General features: G+C 43.6%; 1 protein-coding gene across 19 annotated transcripts in view; it reads right to left on the reverse strand.

The window, feature by feature from the left end:
* Nucleotides 1-218: 218 nt before the first annotated feature.
* Nucleotides 219-26,222, reverse strand: part of FABP6 (fatty acid binding protein 6) — a 42,676-nt gene continuing 16,672 nt past the window's right edge. For 12 of the 19 annotated variants that reach the window (XM_053288282.1, XM_053288285.1, XM_053288286.1 and 9 more), the window contains 5 exons: nucleotides 19,224-19,300; nucleotides 6,360-6,434; nucleotides 4,727-4,902; nucleotides 1,724-1,813; nucleotides 219-337 (listed from right to left, as the gene is read on the reverse strand). In XM_053288282.1, the coding sequence (XP_053144257.1) occupies nucleotides 284-337; nucleotides 1,724-1,813; nucleotides 4,727-4,902; nucleotides 6,360-6,426 (387 nt within the window). In that variant the 5' untranslated portion in view covers nucleotides 6,427-6,434; nucleotides 19,224-19,300 and the 3' untranslated portion in view covers nucleotides 219-283. Of the gene's footprint in view, nucleotides 338-1,723; nucleotides 1,814-4,726; nucleotides 4,903-6,359; nucleotides 6,435-16,325; nucleotides 19,301-26,222 lie in introns of those variants that run through there. The other 7 variants (XM_053288288.1, XM_053288290.1, XR_008314551.1 and 4 more) reach the window with 4 other exon arrangements.

Below are 26,222 nucleotides of genomic sequence, written 5' to 3' on the forward strand. Positions count from 1 at the left end.
GGCATGGTTTTAGGAAGTTGAGACCTTTAGCAACAAGTATTGAGTTTTGATTTCTAGCTGTTTTGTCAGTTGTGTTCTGCTTTGCCTGATCACAGTTTGAATAATAACTAAGGACTTTAGCAAGGTGAAATATAGGAGGGAACCAGGAATAGCTAAAAATGAAGCAAAGTGGGGAATAAATCCTTGCTCAGTAAAGAAATGGACAAGAGTCTGCTGTTTCAGTTTTTATTGCTCAATTTTTCAGTATGGCTAAGGACTCTGTTGTTCCCTCTCTAGCAGCTCTTCATGCCACCCTCTTGCTGGTTCGCTTGAAAGTTATATCACCAACTGTAGAAATCTGCAATAAAGACACAAGTTTTATTTTTGAAGCTGGTGGCTAAAATCCAATATACAAACATTAACTTCCCTTCACCTTGAAAAGCAATGTATAATGGAATTCCCCCTCCCTTCTCTGCTCATGATACAGGAGTCCTTGCCTGGCCTGAATCTTGCTATGAGTTTAAGCAACATCAGAATCCATTGATGGATCCTCAACTTCCCAACCTGATTAAAAAATAAATAAATTCCTGGTTCTTCAGGTCAAGAACTTGTAAAGACTCCTGAAATTTGATCAAAAATGTGAAAATACTATATGCCACAACTGCATTCTGACCAGAGCTAACTTGTGGATCATAACTGCTGCTCTGGTCCTTGAACGTTCCTGCATAATACAAAATGCTTCAGTTGAGCAGGAATTTTACACTGTGCCCAGATTCCATATGAAAACACAGTGGCCTGTGAATTACTCAGGATGGTCAGAAAGCAGTTGTGGTTGGCCCATACTGAAATTTATTTTGTAAACTACAGTTTACTTCAGGATAACAGCCCTGGAATCCTGTTAGAACAAGCTATGAAGTACAAACAGAGCATTACCTGTTGAACATATAATGCTGCCTTGAACTGAGGCAGACCATCAGTCCACATAGTGTAGTCCTGTCTACCTGGACTGTCTGGCAGAAGCTTACCAACGTCTCCGGCAGGAGTCTTTTCCTAGCCCTGTTACCAGCAATCCTTTTAGGCAGAGGTGCCGGAGATGGAACCTGAGTCCTTTTGCATGCAAAGGATTGCCACTGAGCTATGGCCGTGTTATGCTCTAAAGTTTTAAACACGCCACAAAAAAACCTATTATTTATTTATTTAAATTTATTAATGGTATTTCAAATGAACAACGTAACTTGTCTTAATTCCTGCTGATGTTATACTAAAGACATTGACAGTATTTGAAAAACATTACCCTCTCAATTCATTGCAATATTAGGGACACCTTTTACTACTCAGAGACTATTCTCATGAGCAGCCTAGCCTGGATTAGGCTGCTCATATGGAGCACCAGGATCTGTGGAAATCGCAGTGGTTCCTCCCAGCCTAACCCCACTCCCAAACATGGCTCTTAGCTGTGGTTAAGGGAACAAGCGCTCCCTTAACCCAGTTGCCAGGTGTATATGACATAGAGATGGGTGTCTAGGGCACCTGTCTGATGGGTGATCAATGCATCGTGCTTGTGGCGTGGTGCATTGTGGGATATCCAGAGACTGGGGCACGTTCTCCCAGCCTCCAGAGCTCCACACTGCATGGCGCAGCTCAGATCATCTGGGAGTGCAACCCACTCTTCTCCGTGCCCACCTGGTCATGTGAATGGCCCCTCAGTTTTGCATCATAGGAAGGACAGGTTCAAGGAAATTACCTCTACTAGTTTATCCCCAGCAATCTCTGCAGTATAGTGATAATTAGGGAAGTCACCAACCACCTTTCCACCTTCCATTTTGAGTGTTGCCTGTAAAAGGTCAGTATGTATTAGTTGTCACACTGGATGAACAAAATTAGGCATAGCATCAGAGGTGTACTATGATAACGAAATGTTTAATCCAGGCCTACAAATAAGTATATAAAAGTTTGGTTCAGGCTTCTAAACAGAATGTAAGGCCAGTGGGCCAGAATGAATTGTTCAAGTCAAGAATGTGAGGCCCCTCGGCCAAGAGGTAGCAAATACCAGAGCCTGACAAAAGATATTGTATGTAGCCAAGATCCTGAGTCACATTCCCCACTCAGCAGAAAAAGAAACATAGCTGGCATCAGAAGATACTGATAAGGAGTAGGGAGGGCAGATAGGCCCAACAGTAGCTCATGTTCAAGGCTAATTGGCACCACATGAAAACATCTGTTTAATTACAAAGACGTGTATTGTAGGATTTACTGAGATTTGCTTGCTTTTTAAAATCTATATAAACTGGCAACTGCATATGTTGCGCGTGCAGTGCTTGTCAGACTATTTTTGACTTGTACTGTGCCTTCATGATCATGAATAAAAAGCTTTTTTTGAGTACACACCCCTCATTGAATTTGACTCAATTCTGTCAGGCAACGAGTTCTATTGTGGGAACCAAGTCAATTCCTCTTTAGTTCAGTAAGATGTCCCATTCTCTATCAAATCTGATGGAAGGATGAAAGCAAGGGACTGAATTAAACAGGAGGGCAAGGTTCCAGAGGATTTTCCCTCAACACCTAGGTAATTTTGGAGCCTGGACCTAAAGGCATTTGGAGGCCCCCCGCTTCAAGTTAAGCATCATTTTTTAACATGTAGGTTCTTGAGGGCACAAACCACACTACCCAAGACAGACTAAAGAGGACTTGGAGGCCCCCATGGGGTGTGGAGGCCCCGGACTTCAGCCCTAAAATCCAGTGGTAAGAGCACCTCTGCGTAGCCTTTAAGTAAAGCATTGTTGTTGTGCCCAGTCTTCTGTGGACATACATACAGTGCAATCCTATTCATGCTTACTTGAAAGTAAGCCTCACTGAATTCAATGAGGCTTAGTCCCAAGTAAATATGTATAGAATTGCAGCCTTCAGCTTGCAAACTCAAAAGCTGGAAAAGAAACAACGAAAAGGGAATTGCTATGTATAAATCAACAACAACAAATATTTATATACCACTTTTCAACAAAAGTTGCCAAAGCAATTTACATAGATAAATAATAATCAAGGCAACATATCATCGAAGGCATATCCAAGCAATCAATGAACCAAGCAATCATAACAACTCCTCCTCCTGCTTCCAATAAAATAGCACAGTATCCAGTTTACATGCAATGTATACAGCAGTTGGTGGGGATGGGTGAGAGAGAGAGAGATTATGCTCCAGCACAGGAAAGGGGGCAAACAACTTGCAAAGAACTTACTGAGATTAAGTTGAGACAAAAACATCAAATGTGAAGTCTTCTAACCTCATTGATTTCAGTGGCAGAGTTAAGTATATACTCACTCTTTTCCAATGAAATCAATGGGACTTAAGTGCTTAGTTTTGACTGGGTCAAGCCTTTACATTTTAAAAATGGTTCACAGGATAGTGGATCACTGTTATGGTTGGGAGGGGATAGGATTTGCTACCCCTTTTAAGATAGACAAGTGCTGGAGCTGAATGGGGTGGGGAGAACGCTTGACCCCTAAAACATTAAACAAAGCCAAAATAAAACTTTTTAATGCCCCAAGTGGGTGCAGGCATGGGGGACAGCTGTGTTGCCTCTCACTAACCCTGTCGCAAGCAAAACGAAACAGGTACCATGACACTTGCATCACTGCATTCTGTACAGCAATGGCTATGCTATATGGATGAATAACAGCATTTTCTATGGTACAAGATAGTGTGCATTTTGAGTGCCCAGAAAATCCAACATACCCACCATAAAAGTGCTACCTTGAGGGGACATGCCTAGATCATGCCCAATCAGTTAATTAGAATTGTGCATGAACTGTAGGAGAAATCAAGGGGCTGGAAAGATCCTTATTTCTAGAGGAAATAAGAGGCTCCTGCTGGGCCCACTATCCCCAATTCCTTTGGAGCTCTCTGATTATGTACTTAGTAAATAACTTGCCTCAGCCTCCTCCCGTTTGCCACATGGTCTGTTTGTCCCCTTATCCAGTTATAGCTGAGATTTGCAGTACATTACAGTCCTGTTCAGACATTATGTTGTACATACATTCAGGTGTCTGTACACATGTACATGTTTTTGTGTACATGTGCATGTGTTCATTATTGGGCATGTGTTCATTTTAAAGTTAAACCTGGGTACAGTCCCTCTCATTTCCAGGCTACAGAAGTGTACTATTGCATATGCATTGAACTTAATGTATGAATAGGGCTTATGTCACAGATCTGGTTTGTTTTTTTCTTATTAAAAGAACTACAGTACATCCAGCCTTCTAGACTGCAATATTGGGGCAAAAGCATATTTTTCAGACTCAATGCTTTTTTACTCTTTTTCTCACCGAGATACTATGTTCCCTTACTTCATGCTGGGAAAATGCATATGTGGGCCAATTATAATGTGATGATAAAACAAAACCGTTGTCACAAAAAGAATTAGCCCGGAAGAAAGACCTGAGAGAATTACACTGGGGATGGAGCATAACAAAGGTCAGAACAGAACACACAGAGACCAAGGATGGGATGCAAATAATTGTACAATTAGTTTGTGTGCACCTGAACAGTCATGCTTGTGTTTCTTCAATGGTAACCCCACCATGCCGCCAAACTACAAGCAGCTTGGAGAGATTTTCACAAGCAGTTTGTGACATGGCATGTGGAGGGGTTCAAACCAGTCTAGCATCCTACTGGGCATGCCTAAGACTTTGAGTGCACCTGAAGTTGTTCTTTGGGTGATGTTTAAAAGCAGTAGCTAGAATAATTTACCTTGAATTTTTTGCCACCCAGTGTCTCCATGTCTCCTTCCTTGCCAATAACAAACGTATTTGTTATGGACTTCCCTCCTGGGTAAATCTGGGACCAGGTGAATTCATCTCCATTCTGTGCCACTTCAGTAACTATCTTGAAAGTCCTTCCTTTCTCAATTACATCAGCGGGAAGACCTAGCACAACAGAAATACAAATTTGATTTTCATCAGTATCCTGCCTACAGTACTGCTCTCTAATTTACTGAACAGCACTTTTTCTTTCTGGAGGAACGTTATGGGTGGGAAAAGAGCTCTTTTCTTTTTGTCTTTTCTTGGTTTCAAGATTCAAAAGAAAAACTAGGTGCAAATGTCAATGGAAAGTCACCTTCCAGACATGGAGCATGATCCAGACTAAGTTAGTCATAACTAAGCACTAGGGATGCACACAGAACCGGTTAGGAGGCCCTTTATGGTCCTCCAAACCGGTTTGCTGGCGGGGGCTGTCTAGCTTTAAGAGAGAGGGAGGATGCACTTACCCCCCCCCCGCCGCCACTTTCCTCCCACTGGCATCAGTGGTTTTAAAAGCCCATCAGGGCAGCAGCACACCTCCCTGCCACCCCGTTGCCCCTGTCTTCCAGTCATGAAAGATGGAGGCAACAGGGCATCAGGGAGGTACGCTGCTGCCCCGATGGGCTTTTAAAACAACTTACATCGGCAGGGGGGAAGCGGCAGGAGGGGTGTGCACCCTCCCTCGCTCTTAAAGCTAGACACCCGCTGCCGCCTTCGAGCCTCCCTGCCGCAGTTCCGTGCACATCCCTACTAAGCACTGTTAAAAGAAACGAAACATGTTAGTCATGACAACAATCCTATTGATTTCAATGATATTTAGTCAGGATTCTGTCCGTGGGATGGTTCATCTAACATTTAATGGGATGAGCAAACATGATCTGTTCTTGAACATCTGTCTTTATAGTCTGGGAGTTATTTCTAACCTGCAGTTACAATTATTAGATTTGGTATAAACTGTTTTGTATGTGCACAGGTAGAAATTGACTTTGTTTTATTTAACGTATTTGCATGCCACCCAAAACTAATGTCTCGGGCGGATTACAATAAAAACAGTACAAATTGTACAAACAGTACAAACATTAAAACAATTTACAGTTTAACACAATGTTAAATGTTAATTAGTGAATCCTAAAAAAACTAGCAAACATAACAAAATAGGATTATATTGAATGAGAATGCAGGCTTCTGGGTTTCAAAGATCTCTGTCGGATAGAATTTTGCTTCGCTTAATTATGTCGGAATTTATTATTATCAGCCAAAGAATGTTGTGTAACTTGGAAAGTTTGCATACCCTTTTCCCAGCTTGATCCAATTAAAGTCCTCACATTCCCCATATTGAGGTTCTCTTTAATGAAAGCAAGAGAGCAGTTGGTTTACTAACCGTATTTTTATATTTTGGACGGTTGTCTTTATTATGTTGAGGCCATTATGAGCTGCCTTGAATGCCCCATACTGGGACAGAAAAGCAGGAAAAAAGTCCTTTTACCAAATAAATAAATGAAAATGTGATAACGCAGTTTTATCTGAAGCAATGTTGTAAAGCATGTTTAAAGTAATGAAAGAGAAATTTTATAAATACATACCAATCCGCTTCATAAAATTATCATAGTTTTCCTCACTTTCCACTTCATATTTGCCGGAGAAAGACATGCTGTCTTCTAGGACAAAGCAAGGAGACGTGCACAGGAGTCTGGTTAGAAAGAAGGCTGAGCTGGGCTCGGAGGCTCAAAGCATCTGCCTTATAAACCTTTCTTGGCTTGGGTTATCCACCCTAAACACATTGCACTCTTCCACCACACCATCTAATGAGAAGGTTTAATTTTTTTACAACATGAGTACAATTTCACATGAATCACTAACACAGGTGTTATTGACCCCTCCAAAAGAGCATGTTACAATTCTGATTAAATCTCCTTTCAAGAAAGACTGGGAAATTTCCCCCCAAGTATTTTAAAAGAAGTATTGCATTAATTTTTTTTTTAATGTTTTAAGACCAGAAATAATCTCACATTTTAAAAAGGGGGGCGGGGTGGGGGTGGGGGACAGCTACTGCTTTGTGATTTTGGCCTTCTGTGGGAACTGTATCATGTTCATAAATAAATCAGGGCTCCTGGGGAGAGGGGATGGGGATAATTTTTTAGCGCCTCAAGTTTCCCAAAATCAGTCCTCCCACACTACATGGCAAAGTGAACTTTTAAACTTCTCCTACTTCATTTAAAAACACCAACTTTAAGTGACACGGTGGGCGGTGGGGGATGCCTGCACTCTGAGAGTGATATTAAATGATCCTGCTGTTCATAGGCAAATTAATCTAAAAAAGCCTCTCTGGACTGACCTGTCTTTTGGATCAAGGGTTAATTGAGAATTAAAATAAATGTGATGGCAGCAGCACACCATATGCAGAATCAGGTGTGCTGTTGAATTGCTGTGAAGTGGTTGGCTGAGGAGACGACTTAAAGTGCAGCATGCAAGGGTTCAACGGCACAGAAGGGCAGAAATCAACTCTTTCCCCACCCCAAAATGCTAGTTTTAACTTCAGCCCCCACTTCCTGGTGGGACTTTGTGAATGAAAATCGTTTTTTCCTTCTCGAGGCTAAATATACCCAGTGTTCTCTCTCAACCATTCCTCAAGGCAAGTCATAGGAGAAATGGTTGAAGGAGCTGGGTATGTTTCACCTGAAGAAGAGAAGAGTAAGGGGACCTATGAAGGCCATCTTCAAATATCTGAAGGGATGTCACGCACGAAGAGGAGAGGACTTGTTTTCTTTTGCTCCTGCAGGCAAGACTGGAACCAATGGGTTAGGATTATAAGGAAGCAGATTTAGGCTAGACATTAGGGATAATGTCCTAATGGTAAAAGCTGTTAGACTGTGCAGCTATCCGCCTCGTGCAGTGGTAGGCTCTCCTTCACTGAAGATTTTCAGACAGATGGCCATACTATAGGAGATATCTCGCTGAGCAGGAGGGTAAACTAGAAGTACGATTGCCAGATACCCAGGTTTGGTCTGGACTGTCCAGGAAATGGATGTCCACTCCAGATGCAGAAAAAGTGGTGTGTCCAGGAATCTGAGCAGGAAAATTTATTGAATGTATTTTACCCATTTCTCTGGTGCTATCAATCCAGAATTTTCACTCAAGGTACAAATGACCAGGCTCAAACTATCACACTTCAGACACATTATATGAAAACCCAGCTCCCTTGAGAAGTCCATAATGATGGGAAAAGTTGAAGGAAAGAGAAGAAGAGGACAACCAGCAGCAAGGTGGATGGACTCGATTATGACAGCAATGAATGCACCACTGAGAGACCTTAAAGGCCAAGCTGAAGACAGATCATCCTGGAGAGAATCTATCTATGTGGTCGCTAAGAGTCGACACCAACTTGATGGCACTCAATCAATCAATCAATCAATCACTCTCCAGGGATTATATCTACATGGTGTCCATATTTAAAAGTACAGTACCATATCCTTACCCTTTCTCTGGCACCAGTGCTGCTGATTAGCTAGGTTGGCGCTCTCCCTCCCTCTCTCTCTCTGGCTCAATAAACCCCTTCCCCTCATTTCTGGATCATTGTTGGTTAGTGAGGGTGGTAGAGGGGCTCTAGATTTAGTTGTAAAGTATCTGGACAGAGAGAATGCCCCCTCTTTAGCCTACTTTCCTTACGGAAAGTAAGCTTTTGAGATCGCCTGGCTGTGTCCGCATCCGTCCGTCCATCTGTCCATGTGTGAGTGTGTGTCCGTCTGTATCTGTGTGCCCAGTTTCACAATGCCTGGACCAATATGAACTAAATTGAGTACAGTGGTAGGGACACATAGGGACATCTCAATGGTGTAGTTTGTGGTGTCGTCATCCACCCCAATTCAAGATGGTGGATGCATAAACATTTGAGGCGCAAGTGGGCTACTTGTGAACCACCTCACCAATTTGTACCAAATTTGCTAAAGCCATAGGGACATATAGGGACACTTCAACGGTGTAGTTTTTGATGATGTCATCCACCCCAATTCAAGATTGTGGATGCATGAATGTTTGAGGTGCACGTGGGCTAACTTATGGACTGCCTAAATGATCTGAACCAAATTTGGTACAGTTGTAATGAGTGACAATAGGGACACCTCAATGGTGTAGTTTGTTATGATGTCATCCACCCCATTTCAAGATGGTGTATGAATGAACATTTGAGGTGCAAATGGGCTAACATGTGAACCACCAAACCAACTTGAGCCAAATTTGTATAGGTGTAAGGACACATAGGGACAACTCAAGGGTGTAATTTGTAATGATGTCATCCACCCTGATTCAAGATGGCAGATGCATGATTATTTCAGGAGCAAGTAGGCTAACTTGTAAACCGCTTAACCAATTTGAACCAAATTTGCTACAGGGGTAGGGACACATAGGGACAGCTCAACAGCCTAGTATGTGATGATGTCACCCACCCCAATTCAAGATGGTGGACATGTGAATGTTGAAGGCTGAAGTGGGCTTACTTGTGAGGATGGTAATTATTAATTAAGATTATAGTGAAAGGCAGGTAGGCAGATTAGTTCTTACTATAACAACTTGTCTCATGTGGGATGGGCGGGGTCCCACTTCTCTCTAGAACACTCATTGCCTAATGCAGCCCTAACTAGGAGACCTCCAAGGTCCCTTTTAACTTACATTCTGAATCAGTTCAGATGAACATGGATAATGGCCACAGCGAGAATGTGTCTGCCCTGATATCACTAAATGATGTGCCGATGAGCCCCTCTACATGCACTACAGAGTTTTGTAGAGCAGAGAGGTGATTTCAGTGAACATCCTGCTCACACAATGTGAGATGTGCCAAGAACAGATCAGCACGTCATTTAGTGACATTGGGACAGGTGTATTCTCACTGTGGCCCCAATGTTATCCTGTGCAGAGGGCCATATTCATCTGAACTGGCTCTGAGATTCAAACTCTTTCAGAACTGGAGCGACAACTAAGAGACAGAACTGGAGAGACACCTCCCTCCAGCACAGGGAGGCCTGAGTTCTCCCTCACCCAGCCAGTTTAAATTGTTCCCCCTTTCCAGCTCAAGGAGTCAGGACCCAGGTGGCACCTGTCACCACCACGTCTTGAAACACCCAAAATGTTAATTACATTGTCAGTTGAAGCTGTTAATTTTGGCTGCAACTACAGGTGGCCCTCCTTATTCACAGGGGTTCTCATTTCTCACCTATAACCACAAGTACGGAAACCGTGGATAAAGAAACCTTACTTTTACCCATTACCTCTATTACACTTTTTCCCCATTACCCCTATGGGAACCTAGGGGTTAGGTTCCTAACAAAACAAAACGCCAAACAAGGTAGCTCTCCTCCCTTGGGAAGCGGGGAGAAATAAGAGTAGAAATGCACAGTATCTTGCTCTCCAGGGCTCCAGAAATGTCCCCCAAAACCCCACAAATCAGCTGAATTTTCAGTGAATATCTGCCAAACATTTTTTAAGAGCCCCAAAATTGTTATGCTGTATAATGGTGGCCAGAAGTGACACTGGAAGTCATTTCCAGATCATTTCCGGCCACACAGCAACCATTAATAGGCAAGTTTTAGCTTATCCTTGTATTGCAAATAAAGAAACCAGGTCTCTAAGACCCATTTGCAGATATGTGAGACTGCAGGTGCCAGGAATGCAGATTATGAGAGCCATCTGTATTGCCTTTTCACTTCTCTTTGTAGGGTGTGGGGGGGCGGGGTTGTAGTGGGGTGTGTGTGTGTGTGTGTGTGTGTGTGTGTGTGTGTGTGTGTGTGTGTGTGTGTAGAGAGAGAGAGTCAGTCAGTCAGTCAAAATTAATGTAAGAGAAATATTTACATATCTTGTGAAGGCATTTCACATCTATTCCAGACCATGAAGTCTTTGGCACTTTTTTTGAAACCTTGGGCACAACCAAGTTGGCACAAGGCCTCTGGGGTAAAGCCTTGTGCGAGATCCCCAGATGCTGCACTGGGCCCTTGCCACCAGTGGCATGGATGTGCTGGGGCCCTTCCCTGATCACTGGGCAGCAGGATGACTACAGTCTGGAGTGGTAAGGAGGGTTTCATAGTTAATAATACAGGAGCCATGTCCTGCTTTGCAACTGGTCCCAGAGGCAGTTTGCTAATGAAGCAAGATAAGCCTCAGCTGGCCCTGTGCCTTTGGGTGAGCTTTTGGCTGTGCCTTTGGGTGAATGGAGAGGAGAGCTGGTCTTGTAGTAGCAAGCTTGACTTGTCCCCTTAGATAAGCAGGGTCTGCCCTGATTGCATTTGAATGGGAGACTTGATGTGTGAGCACTGTAAGATATTCCCCTCAGGGGATGGAGCTGCTCTGGGAAGAGCAGAAGGTCCCAAGTTCCCTCTCTGGCTTCTCCAAGATAGGGCTGAGAGAGATTCCTGCCTGCAACCTTGGAGAAGCTGCTGCCAGTCTGTGTAGACAATACTGAGCTAGATAGACCAATGGTCTGACTCAATATATGGCAGCTTCCTATGTTCTTATGGGTGGTAAGTCAAGCATTTCCACCCCCCTCCACTGTCCATAGGCATTGCCTTGCCTGCCTGTCACTGCCCTTGTTGCTTGCCCCCAGCCAGAGGCGTATCTAGGGAAAATAGTGCCTAGAGCAAGCACTGAAATTGCGCCCCCTGTCCAAGCATCTGACACCCATCTTTAAGATAACTTTACCATAATATCAGCTGAAAAATACAAGTCAGGCTCATTAATCTTTTAATATTTCAAAAACTATTTAGCAGTGGACTTAGCCAGATCAAAAAATGCTGGAAAACTACAAATTTCAGTATGCTGGGGCTCATGAAATACCCAAATACTATGTGGAGGTGTAATTGGAAAACTAGAAGTGCCTGTCTAATTCTCTACTATGCATTGTAGCATCACTATTACATAAGTTTTAAAAATCAATGGAGAATTTGACTTTTCCCAGATACTCTGAAAATAATTAAAGGATATGCAGAGTAAACTGTGTCACTGCTTGGAATATATTCTAGTCTTTCAGAAAGACAGTTAAAATGAGAGAAAGAGAGCAAGAAACTCCCAGTGGGGCTTAATATTAAGGATTTCACACTGATTCAAAGACAAACTCACCATTAACAGCCATATTAGCAAGACATCCCATTTAACTCACTTTTTTTAAAATTCAATTTTTATTAATTTTTAACAATAATAACCATTAACAATCATAATAAACACAAATGGACTTCCCGCGCACCCCCCTTCGTGAAATAACAACTATAAAGTTTAGCCTTATTATAATATTAATAAAAAACACAAATTTAAACCTTTAAAATAAAAAAAGAACCATTAATCTACCCAACCTGCATTTCAAATTTCAAATCCTGCTGTAAGATCAATAGTAGGAAAATAATTATTTAAATACATCAAAAAAGGTCTCCAATCTTCCTTGAAACGTTCTAAGCTTTGATCTCTTATTAATGTTGTAAGTTTTGCCATCTCTGCATATTCCAAAGTTTTTATCAGCCAGTCTTCTTTTGAAGGCAGTTCATTACTCTTCCATTTCTGTGCATATATTATTCTGGCCGCCGTAGATGCATACATGAAAAGAGTTAAGTTATTTGTAGAAATTACTCCTTGTGTTATTCCTAGCAGGAAGGATTCTGGCTTCTTAGGAAATGTCACTTTAAATATTTTCTTTAATTCATTATATATCATGTCCCAATAGGCCTTAGCCTTCCCACAGGTCCACCACATATGGAAAAAAGTACCTTCAGTATGCCCACACTTCCAACATTTGTTTGAAACATTTTTATACATTAATGCCAGTTTTTTTGGTGTCAGATACCATCTGTACATCATTTTATAATAATTTTCCTTCAAAGCATAACAAGCAGTAAATTTTAAATCACTCTTCCATAACTTATCACAAGAAGCAAATTAAGAGCAAATGAATACATTCCTAGCTCATAAGTGTCAGCTCAGTATTTACAAGCCCTGATTCTCTGTACATAGTGCCAATCTGAATATGTGTACAGTGTCTTATATTATATTAATTTTTTTAAAAAAATTTAACCTTTAGCCCCTTTGGGGGGCTTCCTAAAGTCTGTGGGATTTTTTTTGCAAAGGTTCCCCCTCACCCCGCTGGCCTCTAGGGCCTCACAGGTACCATTTGAGCATGTGCGGTGGCCAATTTTAAAAATAATCTTTAAAAAAAAAAAAAGGCCACTGAAAACAAAATGGCCACCGTGCATGCTCAAATGGCCTCTGCAAGACCTGGCATGACCTAGGGCCTCACAGAGGCCATTTGAGCATGCATGGTGGCCATTTTGTTTTTGGCAGCCATTTTTCATTTTTTTCATTTTACAAAATGGCGCCCCCTTCAAGTGGCACCCGGGGCACGTGCCCTGCCTGCCCTACCCTAGATACGCCCCTGCCCCCAGCTCAGAATTGAGTAAGTGGCGGGAGAAGGGAGACAGAGGAGATACTAGGCCTTTGCCACCATTATCATGGACTTGTGCTGGACCCCTTCCCTGATGACAGTGTCACATGCTGCCTCCCCTTTCTTCCTTCCCCCACCACATACAGGCTTCTGGTGCATGAGGATGGGATTTTAAAATCCCGGTGAGGTGAGAAGTGGAATGGAGCTGACTCTGCTGGCCTGCCCCTGTGATGCTGGCATCTGTGTCGGGGCATGGCCAGTGTAAGGGGTGTAGCTGGTAACTATATGGCACTGCCTCAGGCTGTGCCAGCACTTAAGCCAGAATTAGCCAGTCCCGCTAAAGCAGGGCTGCTCAACCTCAACCCTCCAGTTGTTTTTGGATTATAACTTCCATAATCCCCAGCCACAGTGGCCCACAGCCAGGGATTGAGAGTTGTAGGCCAACATATGCAGGAGGGAAAGAAGAAAAATGCGTAATAATGAGAATAATTATAAAGAGAAGTGGGCCCCCCATTGTTGTTTGGAGTTGGTAGGTCCTGGGTCTATAAAGATTGGAGACTACCAGTCTCCATGGAAGTCCCACTTCCAAGAATTGACTAAAGAGGTGAATGAACTCCAGCATGATCTTTTTCAATCTGTGCTGAACTTGCAGTCCTGCTGTTCTAGTAATAAATAATGCCATCAACCTTGAAAGTCACCATCTCATTTGGCAGGTGAAGAAAAGCTCCGAGTTACCGGATGATGCATTTAGTGCATTGCTTTAATGGGTAACTTGCTCTGTAGAAATCAAATCACACCATTCAGTTGTTCCAATCAGCATGCCAATTATACATTGAATGAGGTTTCTGGATTTAAATCATATGATCAAGTATTTTACTACATAAAAATGTTTGTGTTATTTTAGACAATGGGTACATGTTTATATTTGGAACATGTTCAGGTTTAGAAAAAGTGTGCTTGTACTCCATTTTATCATATTTGTATACTGCCTGTTATGGTTCCAGTATGACAATTGTCTCTGGAGTAAGCTAGGTAGTGTCCTAGACTCTTACCCAGCAGCAACTCAAGCAGGGACTATGTTCATAAGAGATCTGAAGTGGACCTGAAGGTTCAAGGTTGTATTTCATGTGCAACCAGTGCACATGTGCAACCAGCGCACATGTGCAACCAGCGCACAAACCTTCTGGAAGTGATTTTCAAATTTTCTACTTTCAAGGAATGTCTGTACATTGACCACAAAAGTCCTGCATATTGCTGACCAACTGAAGAACTGAAGTTATAAGGTACACTTTCAGTTCACATGGAGCACTGGCAAGATATGTTGGACCTCTCCGTGACCCCCGAGTGAACACAGAACACACTGAACATTCGGGGAAGAGCAGTCGTGGTGGACAAGCAGTCTTTCGGGAATGTTTCTCTACCATTACTAATCTCCTCCCCAAGGTAAAAAGTAAAGTATACTGTCAAGTCAATTTCGACTCCTGGTGCTCACAGAGCCCTGTGGTTGTCTTTGGTAGAATACAGGAGGGGTTTACCATTGCCTCCTCCCATGCAGTATGGTACCCCTCCTAATTTCCTTAAGAATTCCCAGTTTCTCAGAAACCGGTTGGAAAAATCACCACCTTCTAGGGCCATGTGCATGACTCTGCATTTTAATAAAGATGTGTGAAAAGTTTGTGCTATCATCCACTTAAAATACCTATTAGGACTCAGGAGGCAGAGGTGCTTTTAAAATGGGCTGCTTGATGTAAAGAAGGGAGATTTCTTTGGGTTTAATGAAACATCCTTGACCAAACTACAGAATGTTTTAAGCCAGTGTTAAAGATTAACAGCGGTGGAGGAAAGCTGACTTGCAATAAAGGACTGTAAATTCTCCTTCAGCCATAAACAAGAAATGATAGCCATCTCTCCTTTTTTTTAATCATCAAGGTGATCATTTTATGACTTGGTCGTTTCTTCATAGTTTTACTTTTTCATGCATATGAATTGAAGTTTAATCTCCATAGTAATCTTATCCCCATTCAACTGTTTTTGAGATAAGGCTTTGAGATTCTCAGGGAATTTTTAACATCTAGGACAGAGAATTTATAGCAATACATAGTCTGTCTGTTCAGGAGACAGTCTACGTTTCTCTTGGGTTCCTCTGAGGGCAGGGCAAGGCATAAGTTGCTAATGAAGGCTGCACTGGATGAAAGGGGGAGTAGTGGGCCAACTTCTATGTGAAACCTGATAGTCTTGATAGATTACATTGTTAAATCAATGTGGAGTCCTTTATGAAGTAAGGAATTATTTCACCTCCCCCTTTTTTCCTAGCTCAGTCTGTCCAGCTCAGTCTCTTTCCCGTGGCCTTCTAGACTCAGGGAGGGAGGACAGCTGTGGACCCAGAAGACAGATTAAAGTTGCAAAGAGTCCTGCAGCCCCACCCCCACCCTTTTAAAACAACAAATGTATTGTGTTATGGCCTAGAACTGTACACTAGAACTCATTTCATTAGATGCATTCAGTGATGTGGATATTGGTAAGTATATATATATTTAAATGGAAATACCTAAAATTTGGTTTCCTCTCATTATCTCTGTTGTCGGTCATCTTTTTTTGTAAAATATATGTGGGATACACACACACACACTGCAGAAAAAACAGTGTTACACCGTATGACAAAAATGGAAGCAATTGTGTGTGTGACATCCCAATACTGTGTGCATGATGCAGCAGGTGCACTCCTGCTTCTAAAGTGTGGATGTCATGTCTGTACTCAGAGGGCGATGTTCACCGATCCCCCCTGCTCCAGGAAGCATATTGTGCAACATACAAATCTGTCCCTGAGGGCTGAGTAGCCCTCAGAAACTTATTTGAAACATTGCACAGAGTGCTTCTAAGGGAAGAGGTGATCAGAAAACTACCACTACCACCCTGTATGCGAGCACCCATGCTGCAGAAGTGCACCCGCTGCACACGGGCAGCATTAGTTCATGTCAGTCAGTGTAGGTTAGAATCACAATTAGTTGAAGTCCTAGTTAAGATCAAGAGGACAGATTAATCCAGAGCACTGAATAATTCAACTCTCACATCCCCATTTCCCAGCAAACACAGAATGCACCCACCTCATGCCATTTAATGTTCAATGTGAACAACAGTATTAATTTTTAAAGTTTTTTTATTATAACAGTATTAACATAGTATAACAACAAAAAACAGTATCTCATAGTAACACAATACATTTAATAATCATATTTTCTATATATCACAAGAAAATCCAGAATCAGTTCTAGTACTATTAATGATAAATATAATCTGCCCAAATATTGTAGAACTGTGAATCTATTCTCTCAGCCTTCATTAATTTAATCTTGTCAGTGATCTTTTCTAGCAATGCAATTGACCACACCTTATTATACCACTTCTCAATCATTAACTGATTAATCGTGTCTCACTTTCTCACTTCAGAAAATAATTATTTCTCATGTGTCATTAATACTGTTGTTCAATACAGTATTAATGACACATGAGAAATAATTATTTTCTGAAGTGAGAAAGTCATTTATAATCCTCATTCATCTCAAGATATAGATCAGATTTGCTAATGAACTCTCAACAGTACAACTTCACATTCAAGTCTCTCCAGTTATTTTGTTTCAAGTCATCTGTATGGAAGACTGAAATGTCCCCATACTGGTTTCTGAATGCTGCCACTTTTATATCTGATTTGATGGTCCCTTTGTTGGTGCCAACCCATGACATTTTGTTGCCTGAAGTGGAGCAATCCTTTCTTCTCTTCTCCTCCACACCTGCAATTCCTTCCTTTCTTTCGAATGTCTCACCCTTGCTTCCTTTTCTGTTAGAAAAGATAGTGTGGTACCATTTCACCCTTTTCCCTCTGCAGACTATTCATTAGGTAGGGGATGATACTGGATGGGCTGCCCTGACACTTCTGAGAAATGGTCCACAATCTGATATCTAAAGTGGCTAGCTTCAAGAGTGTTGCAACACTCCCAAAGAATCCGACGCCCAGACCATTGCAGCACCTGTGGTGCTGCGACATTTTTTTAAACCTTAGGAGTGGCCAGTGAGTGAAGCCAGGTCCCAGGGGATGGGAGCGGGTTGGTGAGACAGATGTGCAATTCATTTTTTAAAAGCTGCTCTTCGCCACCTTGGGCACCCCATTCCACTCCCAGGAGCCTCTGGGAACCAGCGGCAACTCACCCGGCATTCCGCAGGGAGGCTGTCCGCCCCCAACACTCAGCTAGCCTCCGCACATGGGCTAGCTCAGAATATTCCATACAGTAGCTGACATGATGCACAGTCTACCATCACCATAATGCTTCACCCCGGGGCTGCTGGGGTAAGCAGCCTCTACACTGTTCAGAACGAGCAATTTCACAAGCAGTGCTACCATGGTTTTTTCCCATTGTGGTGAATGGGGGAAACTGCAGTAGCACAGCTTGCATGACAGCTTGTCCTGAACAGCTTCCAGACTGCTTCCAAGCCTGCAGTGGCCCTGGGGTGGAGCATTACAGCGATGGTAGGTTGCTCATCATGCCAGCTGGTATTTGGCCTTGTATATGTTTGTTCAAGGCCTGGCTGAACTATGAAACAGAAGGCTGTTGCTCCTTGCTGCCCCATCATCATAGCCCCTTGCCAGTTACCAGCCTTTCCCTAATACCTCCTTTCTAGGAAAGGCGATTAAATGGTTGCTCACTCTGCATCTTTAGGTGCTCCTAATTGCTGTCAGTTCCCTGGTCAATTTCCAACCTCTCTTTCAACCATTTTCTGGCACTGACTCTGCAATTGGCTTTTGTTACAGTGTGAGTGCCACAAAATGGCTGAAAGCCATAACTGGATATTTCACCTGTCTTTAATAACTTTAACCACAAAATGCTGCTGTTACTACTATGATAACACTCAAAGGACAGGTTCTACTAATTCTCGACAGGAAGCCCCAGAAAATTGAAATGTGGGGTTGCTCAATATTCTTCTTCTCTTATCTGCCTCATCCTGGCAAGGACTTCTCTGTGACACCCAGTGCTAGTGTGGTGTAGTTGTTAGAGCATTGGACTAGGACTGAGGAGACCTAAGTTCAAATCTTCATTTGGCCATGAACTCACTGGGTAATTCTGGGCCAGTCACTTATCTCTCTGTTTAACCAACCTCACAGGCTTGTTGTGAGGCTAAACATAACCTTGTACATTGCTCTGGGTTCCTTGGAGGAAGAGAGTAGGAAAGAATTGTAAATATAAATAAATACTGCAGGAGCCCACGCCAGCATCCCCTTCAGTCACTGATCAGCCATGCCATGCAAAATGATACTATCTGAAGAACCACGATATAGAAGTGGTGGAGATAACAGATGAAAACTAGCCAAACTTATTTTTCCTGCTCTGAGAATAGTCAAGGGTCAAAGGGCCAAAGGGCCAAACATTTTCAACAATGCTTTCTACAAAAGGCACCTCAACATTCTTCCAGTGCAGCATAGTTATTGTTACAGAAGGTTAACATAAATTCCCAAAACTGTGGCTTTACAGAGCCTTAAAAATGGTATAAACATCATACACAAAGTATTCCACTTACTAAAGGAACAGAGCAGTACTTTGAATACAACTGTTTGATCTCAGCTACTCTGTCATCATCATGCGAGGAAGCAGCAGAGATAGGAAGACATCTCATAAGCTCTGACTCACAGATGTCTGCTAACCCGCCCCGCCCCCCATGCTTGTATTTCCATAAATAGAGGAGCACCATGTCCATTATCATGCTTTGCTCCACTGCATCATTCAGTATCATTCAAAAGTGAAGGGTCATTCCAGCAATCGTACAATGCAGGTTTTAGAGGATCCTGGGTTTTTCTTTCCCCTCCACTTGATTGCATCATCTTGATGAAGGATGACAATTGAAGTTAGATGGTTAAGCCTTGCTAAGACATAAATTGATTACTGTTCTGGGGGTCAGTTACTGTGCCTATAAAGGCCTCTGTTGTTCTCCCACTGCACTTCCCAAAGCCTCTTCCTCTCCTCTCTTCTGGAAGGATCACTACACTTACCCCCTGTAGTTCACTTGAAGAAAGGGTCAATCAGGGCAGACAGCTGTCTTGTTGAAGCTGACTAGTCTTTTGCTGCCCTGAAAAGCCAAGATAAAAGGGGGACTGCATGAAAATAATAGCAATCCTCAAGGAGAACAAAAATGCTCCCAGACTTAATGACTACATGTCAGGTGGTAAAACACTCCAGTGAATTATTGCTCATCTGCTGGTGAAAATACATTTTGCAAAGCAAGTTCCTATTTTGTTTTTTTCCTAGCAGAACCCCATTTCCCTTCTGCATATATTTCTGTTTCTGTTATCTGTGGATATATAAATATTACAGGCATACATGCACATTGTAAATTCCCAGGCTGTAACATAAGCTCATGCTGCTTTGTCTGTGAATCTTGGTTTTGTAGATCCCTTCCCTGTCCTGCTCCTATGGGGACATCTTGACCCCTTAGGGATGTGTAGTTGCATGGTGTGCAGAGCAATTGTGTGACACAGACATAATAGGCAATATCCAAACTTAGTCAAGATATATTTGGAGTGCTTTTTATCAGCTTCAGTTGTGCCCATTTCTGGAGGTAAATGACCTTAAAACAGTGGTGCATATGCTGGTAACCCTTCAGGCTTCACTACTGTAATGCACTCTATGTGGGGCTGCCTTTGACATAGTCCAGAAACAACAATTTGTTACAGAACACTGCAGCCAGACTGGGACAACCCAAAGGGACCATATAACACCTATTTTAAAAAACCTGCACTGGCTGCCGATATGTTTCCAAGTGAAATGCAAAGTGCTAGTTATGACTTGGGTCCTCAATGACTTGGGTCCACGGTATTTTAAAAGAGTGTTTTCTTTGTCATGAAACCTACCACCTATTAAGATCATCTGGGGAGGTCCAGTTAGAGTTGTCACCAGCTCATTTGATGGCAATTCAGGATTAGGGATGTGCATGAAACACATTTTGTGTTCTGTTCTGAGCTTGGACGGCAATGCAAAATGCACAAAACATTAAGTCAGAACAACTTGGCAAGCCAGTAGTTCTGACAGAATGACTCTGTTCCATCAGAATGGTCCAACCCCCGTTCCGAGTGCCATTTTGTATTCCAGAATGGTACTCGGAATGAGGTCAAAATGTTCCACCTCGGAATGGGTCACTCTGTTCTGAGCTCAGAACAGGACCCCCTTTTAAAGGGTGTTCTGTTCTGACCTAGGATTGTTCTGCACATCCCTACTTGGGACCGGGCCTTCTCTGTGGCTGCCCCAGGGCTTTGGAATATGCTCCCTTTCAAAATAGGAGCATCTCCATCTCTGACTGCTTTTTAAAAGACCCTCAAGATGTTTTCTCAGGCTTAGCTGAAATTAATGTTAAACTGTTTAATTTTTTTTTAATCCTGCGTAATTGTTTTAACTGTTTTTATTCTGTGAGATTGTTTTTACTGTTTTATATGTATTGTGTTTTAAATTGTGTACACCACCTAGAGATAGACATATCAGGCAGTATATAAGTGTGATTAACAAACAAATAACAAGACCGAGTCCCATAGAAATTTATGGGACATAAGTTAGTTGGCTGCAGTAGCATAGTGATGTGGGCTAACCCTGTGGCTAGATTTTTTGGGAGCTCCCATTCCTCCCACCCCGGCCACTGGCCTCTGCAGCTGCCCACATCTCTCTCCCCCTCATCGGCTCTAGCAAAGAAGTGAAGTACATGGGGCAGGGGCAGGAGAGCTGTGCATTGCCTGATTCCACAGCTGCCTACCGACCTCTTTCCCTCTGTCCTCACATGGGCTGATGTCACTGCCCAGCGACACATGCCAGACAATGCCTTCATTAGCCCTCATTGGTTTTTCCAGCACTGATGAGAACAGGGCAGGCAGGCAGTTTCCCTGGCCCCAGCGCCATGCATGCTGGCTCTTTGCCAATGCCAAAAAGGCAAGGAAGGGGATGAGTGGCTGAGAAGCCAGGTGCTGTATGGCCCCGGCCCCATGCTTCAATGAGTGGACCCCCAGCCCTGGACCCAACCTCAATGAGCACCCCTCGGGCCCCATCAGGCAGCCCATGTTCACTGCACATAGTCACCCAATTATACTTTCACCCCTGGTTGCGCGACATGATGAGCAAACCTAATGAGGATAGAAGACATCAGTACAGCCGGTGCAGCCACTGTGGACACAGAAGCAGCAGTGCCACTGTTTCCAACAGGCAGTTGCACAAGCAGCATTCCACAGATTCTCCCATTTTGGCGAGTGGGAGAATCTGTGGGGACCTGCTTGCACAACTGCTGCTTCCGTGTCCACAATGGTGGTGCTGACGTCTTCCATGCCCATGAAACTTGCACGTCATCTTGTTATGACTGATTTATAGGGGTGGCCCTTCCATGAGGCAATGTGAGGCAGTCATCTCAGGCAGCAGATGATTGGAGTGTCCATGAAGTGGCAAGGTCCTTCCTGCTTCTTGCTTTAAAGGAAGGGGGAAGGCAGAAGGGGGAAGGAAGGTGCCCACAAGGAGGGGTGCCATTTGGGACCCTGCCTCAGGTGCACAGAAGTCTTGAGCTGCGGCTGCTAACGTGACATTGATTTCAGTGGTGCTCAGTCATGACTAACTTGTCTGGATGTTGCTCACTGCTTTGAGAACATTTTTTTGTTGTTGAAAAGCAATATATAAATATTCTAAATTGTTACTGGCTGACATTCTGACTAAAACTTTGTGAGAGCTTCTAATAATAGCATGCACACAGCACTAGCCATAGCAAAGCATGGACACTTTTGGGCAAAAGTGCAACTATTTTTGGCAGCCTCCCCATACTCCAGAAGCACTCTGTTACAGCAGAAACACATCCCTGACCCACTATACGCACATATGGTGTCCCCAAGAGAATGCTCTGAATCCCTACCCCCATGCTGATGTGTTCAGAAGCCCTACCCCACCCTACTGTCCACAGTTGTAGTGTTTGTCTACATAAAAGACCTGTACTCATGGTCCTCTTCTTCCTGTGATGCAGAACGCTGGGGCACTCCAGCATTCCAGTCATGGAAACAATCTGAACATGAGTACAGTGTGTGTCTGCAGATAAATGCTGTAACCATGAACAGTGGAGGGCAGGGGAGGTGAGGCTTCTGAGCACGCTCTCAGGGATGCTGTAGATGAGAATAGCATCCCATGTTTCTACACAATCTTGTGTAAAGAAAAATGTATTAATTACTGTTTGGCAGAAGCCAGTTTGAATTTCTCACCTAGCAAATGTTCCTCAAATTTCTGGGAGAGTCACCCTGGCCCAAAATATTTGCTGGCTATCCTCTGAGGGGATTGAAATAGCTGTCAGACTTTTGTCCCATGATAAAGTCCTATTATTGTATTTGTTGTCTCCCCTCCCAGCTGGTCTTTTGGTAGCAAGCATGAATTGTCCTCTTTGCTAAGCAGGGCCCACGCTAGCTTGCATTTGAATGGGAGACTACATGTGTGAGCACCGTAAGATATTTCCATGAGGGGATGGGGCCGCTCTGAGAAAAGCACCTGCATGCTTGCATGCAGAAGGTTCCAAGTTCCCTCCCTGGCATCTCCAAGATAGGGCTGAGATCCTGCCTGTAACCTTTGGGAAGTTGCTGCCAGTCTGGAAAGACAGTATTGAGCTAGATGGACCAATGGTCTGACTCAGTATATGGCAGCTTCCTATGTTCCTCCCTGACTCACTGGCAAGCTACTGGCTTCTGATCAACATGTGGAGAGTGTATGATATTATTTGCATAGGAGTGAAAGAAAGGATGTGTCAAAAGGATGTTTTATTTTTCACCACATTCATATGGTTCTTCTGCAGCAAAGACATGGTGTGGGGCAACGGAGGACACAGCAATTAAGAAGGCAGAGGGCCCAGGGGCCCATATTTATTGCTTGTCCCAGGACTCACTTTGACCTTCCTACTCCCCTGGTTTTCCAGCACCACCTTCTGGAGTCTACCTTCCAGGAAGTAAAAGAATCATGGCAAAGCACAGAATCGCAAAGCCCACAACTCAGAAAGGCAGTCCTGAAAGATACTACAGTTGATGGTATCAAAAGCTGCTGAGAGATCCAGAAGACAGGGTCACATTCTCCTATCTATCTTCCAGTACAGGTAATCCACAGGGTGATCAAGAGACAGTTTCTGTCCCAAACCCAGGCCTGAAACTAGACTTGTAAATGATATTGTTTATGAATCCAAAGTAAATCTAAAAACGTCAGAAGTGTATATACATTCAAAGTTCATGTATTTATTTAGAACCAACAGTAAACTGTATGCTATATGAAATACTGCCACCTAGTGGGAAAGGCCCCAAACTGAATTGCAAGCTTTTGGAAATGTCAGGATATTCCCCAATTCTGTAAATACATGGAAGGAAAGGTAAGGTGAGGTTGTGCAATCGAGTCGGTACTGACTCCTGGCGACCACAGAGCCCTGTGGTTGTTTTTGGTAGAATACAGGAGGGGTTTACCATTGCCATCTCCCACGCAGTATGAGATTATGCCTTTTAGCACCTTCCTCTATCGCTGCTGCCTGATATAGGAGTTTCCTATATTCTGGGAAACACACCAGCAGGGATTCAAACCAACAGCCTCCTGCTCTCTAAGCAGGTTACTTCCCCGCTGCGACATTAGGTGGCTAAATACATGGAGGTAGGTTACATTAATTTTTGAAATATTTACTTCCAGGTTACTCTCTTTAGGATCGCTGATGAAGTTATTTTGCAAGTTATACACAACCTACATAATGGAGGGTCCAGCCTTTACACACCATAGCACACTCTGTAACAATTTAGGCCATTGGTCTGCAGTTCTGTACATTGCTACTCCTACATAAAAGTCCCACCTTATTCAATGGGACATGCCCTAGTAATTCAGTGGAGGACTGCAGACAGTAGCCAATTGACATGGTTAGCAATGTTATCAATACCATTCATGACAGAGGTGGTATGAGCCTACATGTGAACCTATCTGCATGCATACAATACAACATAAGTATGTGTTTCTCACAAGCCCTATTGGAGGTGGAAGGTTCATGAAATCATGCATACTACCCATACTAATTTGTTATGTATAATGCCAACCTGTGCCCCATTACCATGATGGAACCATTATGGAACCAGACTACTGGTACTTAAAACCAAAAACGTCACAGAGCAGCTTTTAAAATGATACCTGGGGATTGCCAACAGGAACTGGTTGATATCTGGTTCGGCAAGCAAAATCCCCTAAGGAGCGAGGGTACAAAACAGATAAACCAGAAGGGGCCAGAGTAGAACTAGGAGCAGAGCAGACAGAAATACATGGCAGCTGGTCAAAAAAGATCAAATGACATTAAGAGAGACAACACATGCCATTGCCAGGTAAGAGTCTTGGCGTATAAGTGTTTATATACCAATGCCAGAAGCCTCTGAGCAAAGATGGGTGAGCTGGAGTGCTTGGTTGCTAATGAAAACATAGATATAATGGGCATAACAGAAACCTGGTGGAATGGTGAGAACCAGTAGGACACTGTTATTCCTGGATACTTGTGAGGAGAAACAAAAGTATGTAGTACACTGCTCTGGGCTTCTTGGAGGAAGAGCAGGATATAAAAAATGATTTTAAAAAAACTCTACAGAAGTGACAGGGAAGGGAGGATTAGGGGTAGAGTAGCACTTTATATTAAAAAAGGGATTGAATCCAACAACAAGCTATAAAACCTAGGAGGACCAGAGTTGTCGACAGAATCAATATGGGTAACAATACAAGGACTGGAAGGAAATGTGTTAGTAGCAGGGATGTGCAAACTTGTTCGACGTCGAACCAATTCAGTTCGACCATACGGAGTCGAACTGAACCATCCCCTGCTTGGTTCAACCCTGGACCGAACACCCCCCGACAGTTCGGGGGGGTGCGGACATTTTTTTTTTACTTAACTCCTTCAAGGGTGTTGTTGGAGGTGGTGGGGTGTGGTCCGCGAAGGTTTCCCCTTCCCCCACCAGCCCCCACTCACCCTACCAGCCTCCCTTCATGCCTATACCAACAGTTCAGCCAGCTCCATTTGGGCCTCCCCTATTCGGCGTGGCAGCCATTTTGGAGGCTGCTGTGCCTGCACAATTGGCCTTGGTGTGGCCTGGGTCATGCAGAGGCCAATTGGTGGCCTCCAAAATGGTATGGGCAGGAAGGGAGGCCGGCGGGGGAAGGGGGAACCTCTGCAGACATCCCCCCGCTGCCTCCAACAATTCCCCTGAAAGGGGTAAGTTTAAAAAAAAATGTTTGTGAACCCCCCCCCAGACTGAACCAAATGGGGGGGTTGAGGGTGTGCCGGACCGAACTTGCCCGGTCTGGTTTGGGTCCAGTCCGGACTCAAACCAAACTGGACCAGCCAGTTCTGTGCACACCCTAGTTAGTAGTAACATGCTATCACTCTCCGGATTGAAGTGCTGAGAGTGACTTGGCGTTGGAGAAGCAGATCAGAGAGGCATCAAAGAGAAACAGCTGTAATAATGGGTGGTGAGTTCAATTATCCTCTCATAGACTGGGCAAATTCATGTGCAGGTATTGGAAGAGAGGCCAAATTTCTAGACATGCTATATGACTGTGCCTTAGAACAGTTGGTTGCAGAACCAACCAGAGAGAAGGCAACCTTGGACTCAATCCTGAGTGGTGCCAAGGACTTGGTGCAAGATGTCAGACTTGTAGAACTATTGGCGAACAGTGACCATAGTGTGATATAATTCAGCTTATGTCAGGAGTGCTCAGTGTAGGCGCTGCCAGGGCAGCAGCAAGAGGCACCTTTAAGTACAAATTAATAGGTGCTTACCTCCACTCTGGCTGCAGCTGCAAACTACTCCGAGCAACAGCATGCTGCCCAGCACACCCTGTGGCAGCGGATCGGCTGCGCCAGTCAAATGGCTTCCGTGGAGCCCATCCCCCATTGGTGGCCAAGTGAGTGGCAGAGCCAATCCACCACCGCAGGGAGTGCCGGGCAGTGCGTTGCTGCTCAGAGTAGTTTGCAGCTGTAACCAGAGCAA

This window comes from Hemicordylus capensis, chromosome 2, assembly GCF_027244095.1.
Source record: "Hemicordylus capensis ecotype Gifberg chromosome 2, rHemCap1.1.pri, whole genome shotgun sequence".
Classification (NCBI taxonomy): Eukaryota; Metazoa; Chordata; class Lepidosauria; order Squamata; family Cordylidae; genus Hemicordylus; species Hemicordylus capensis.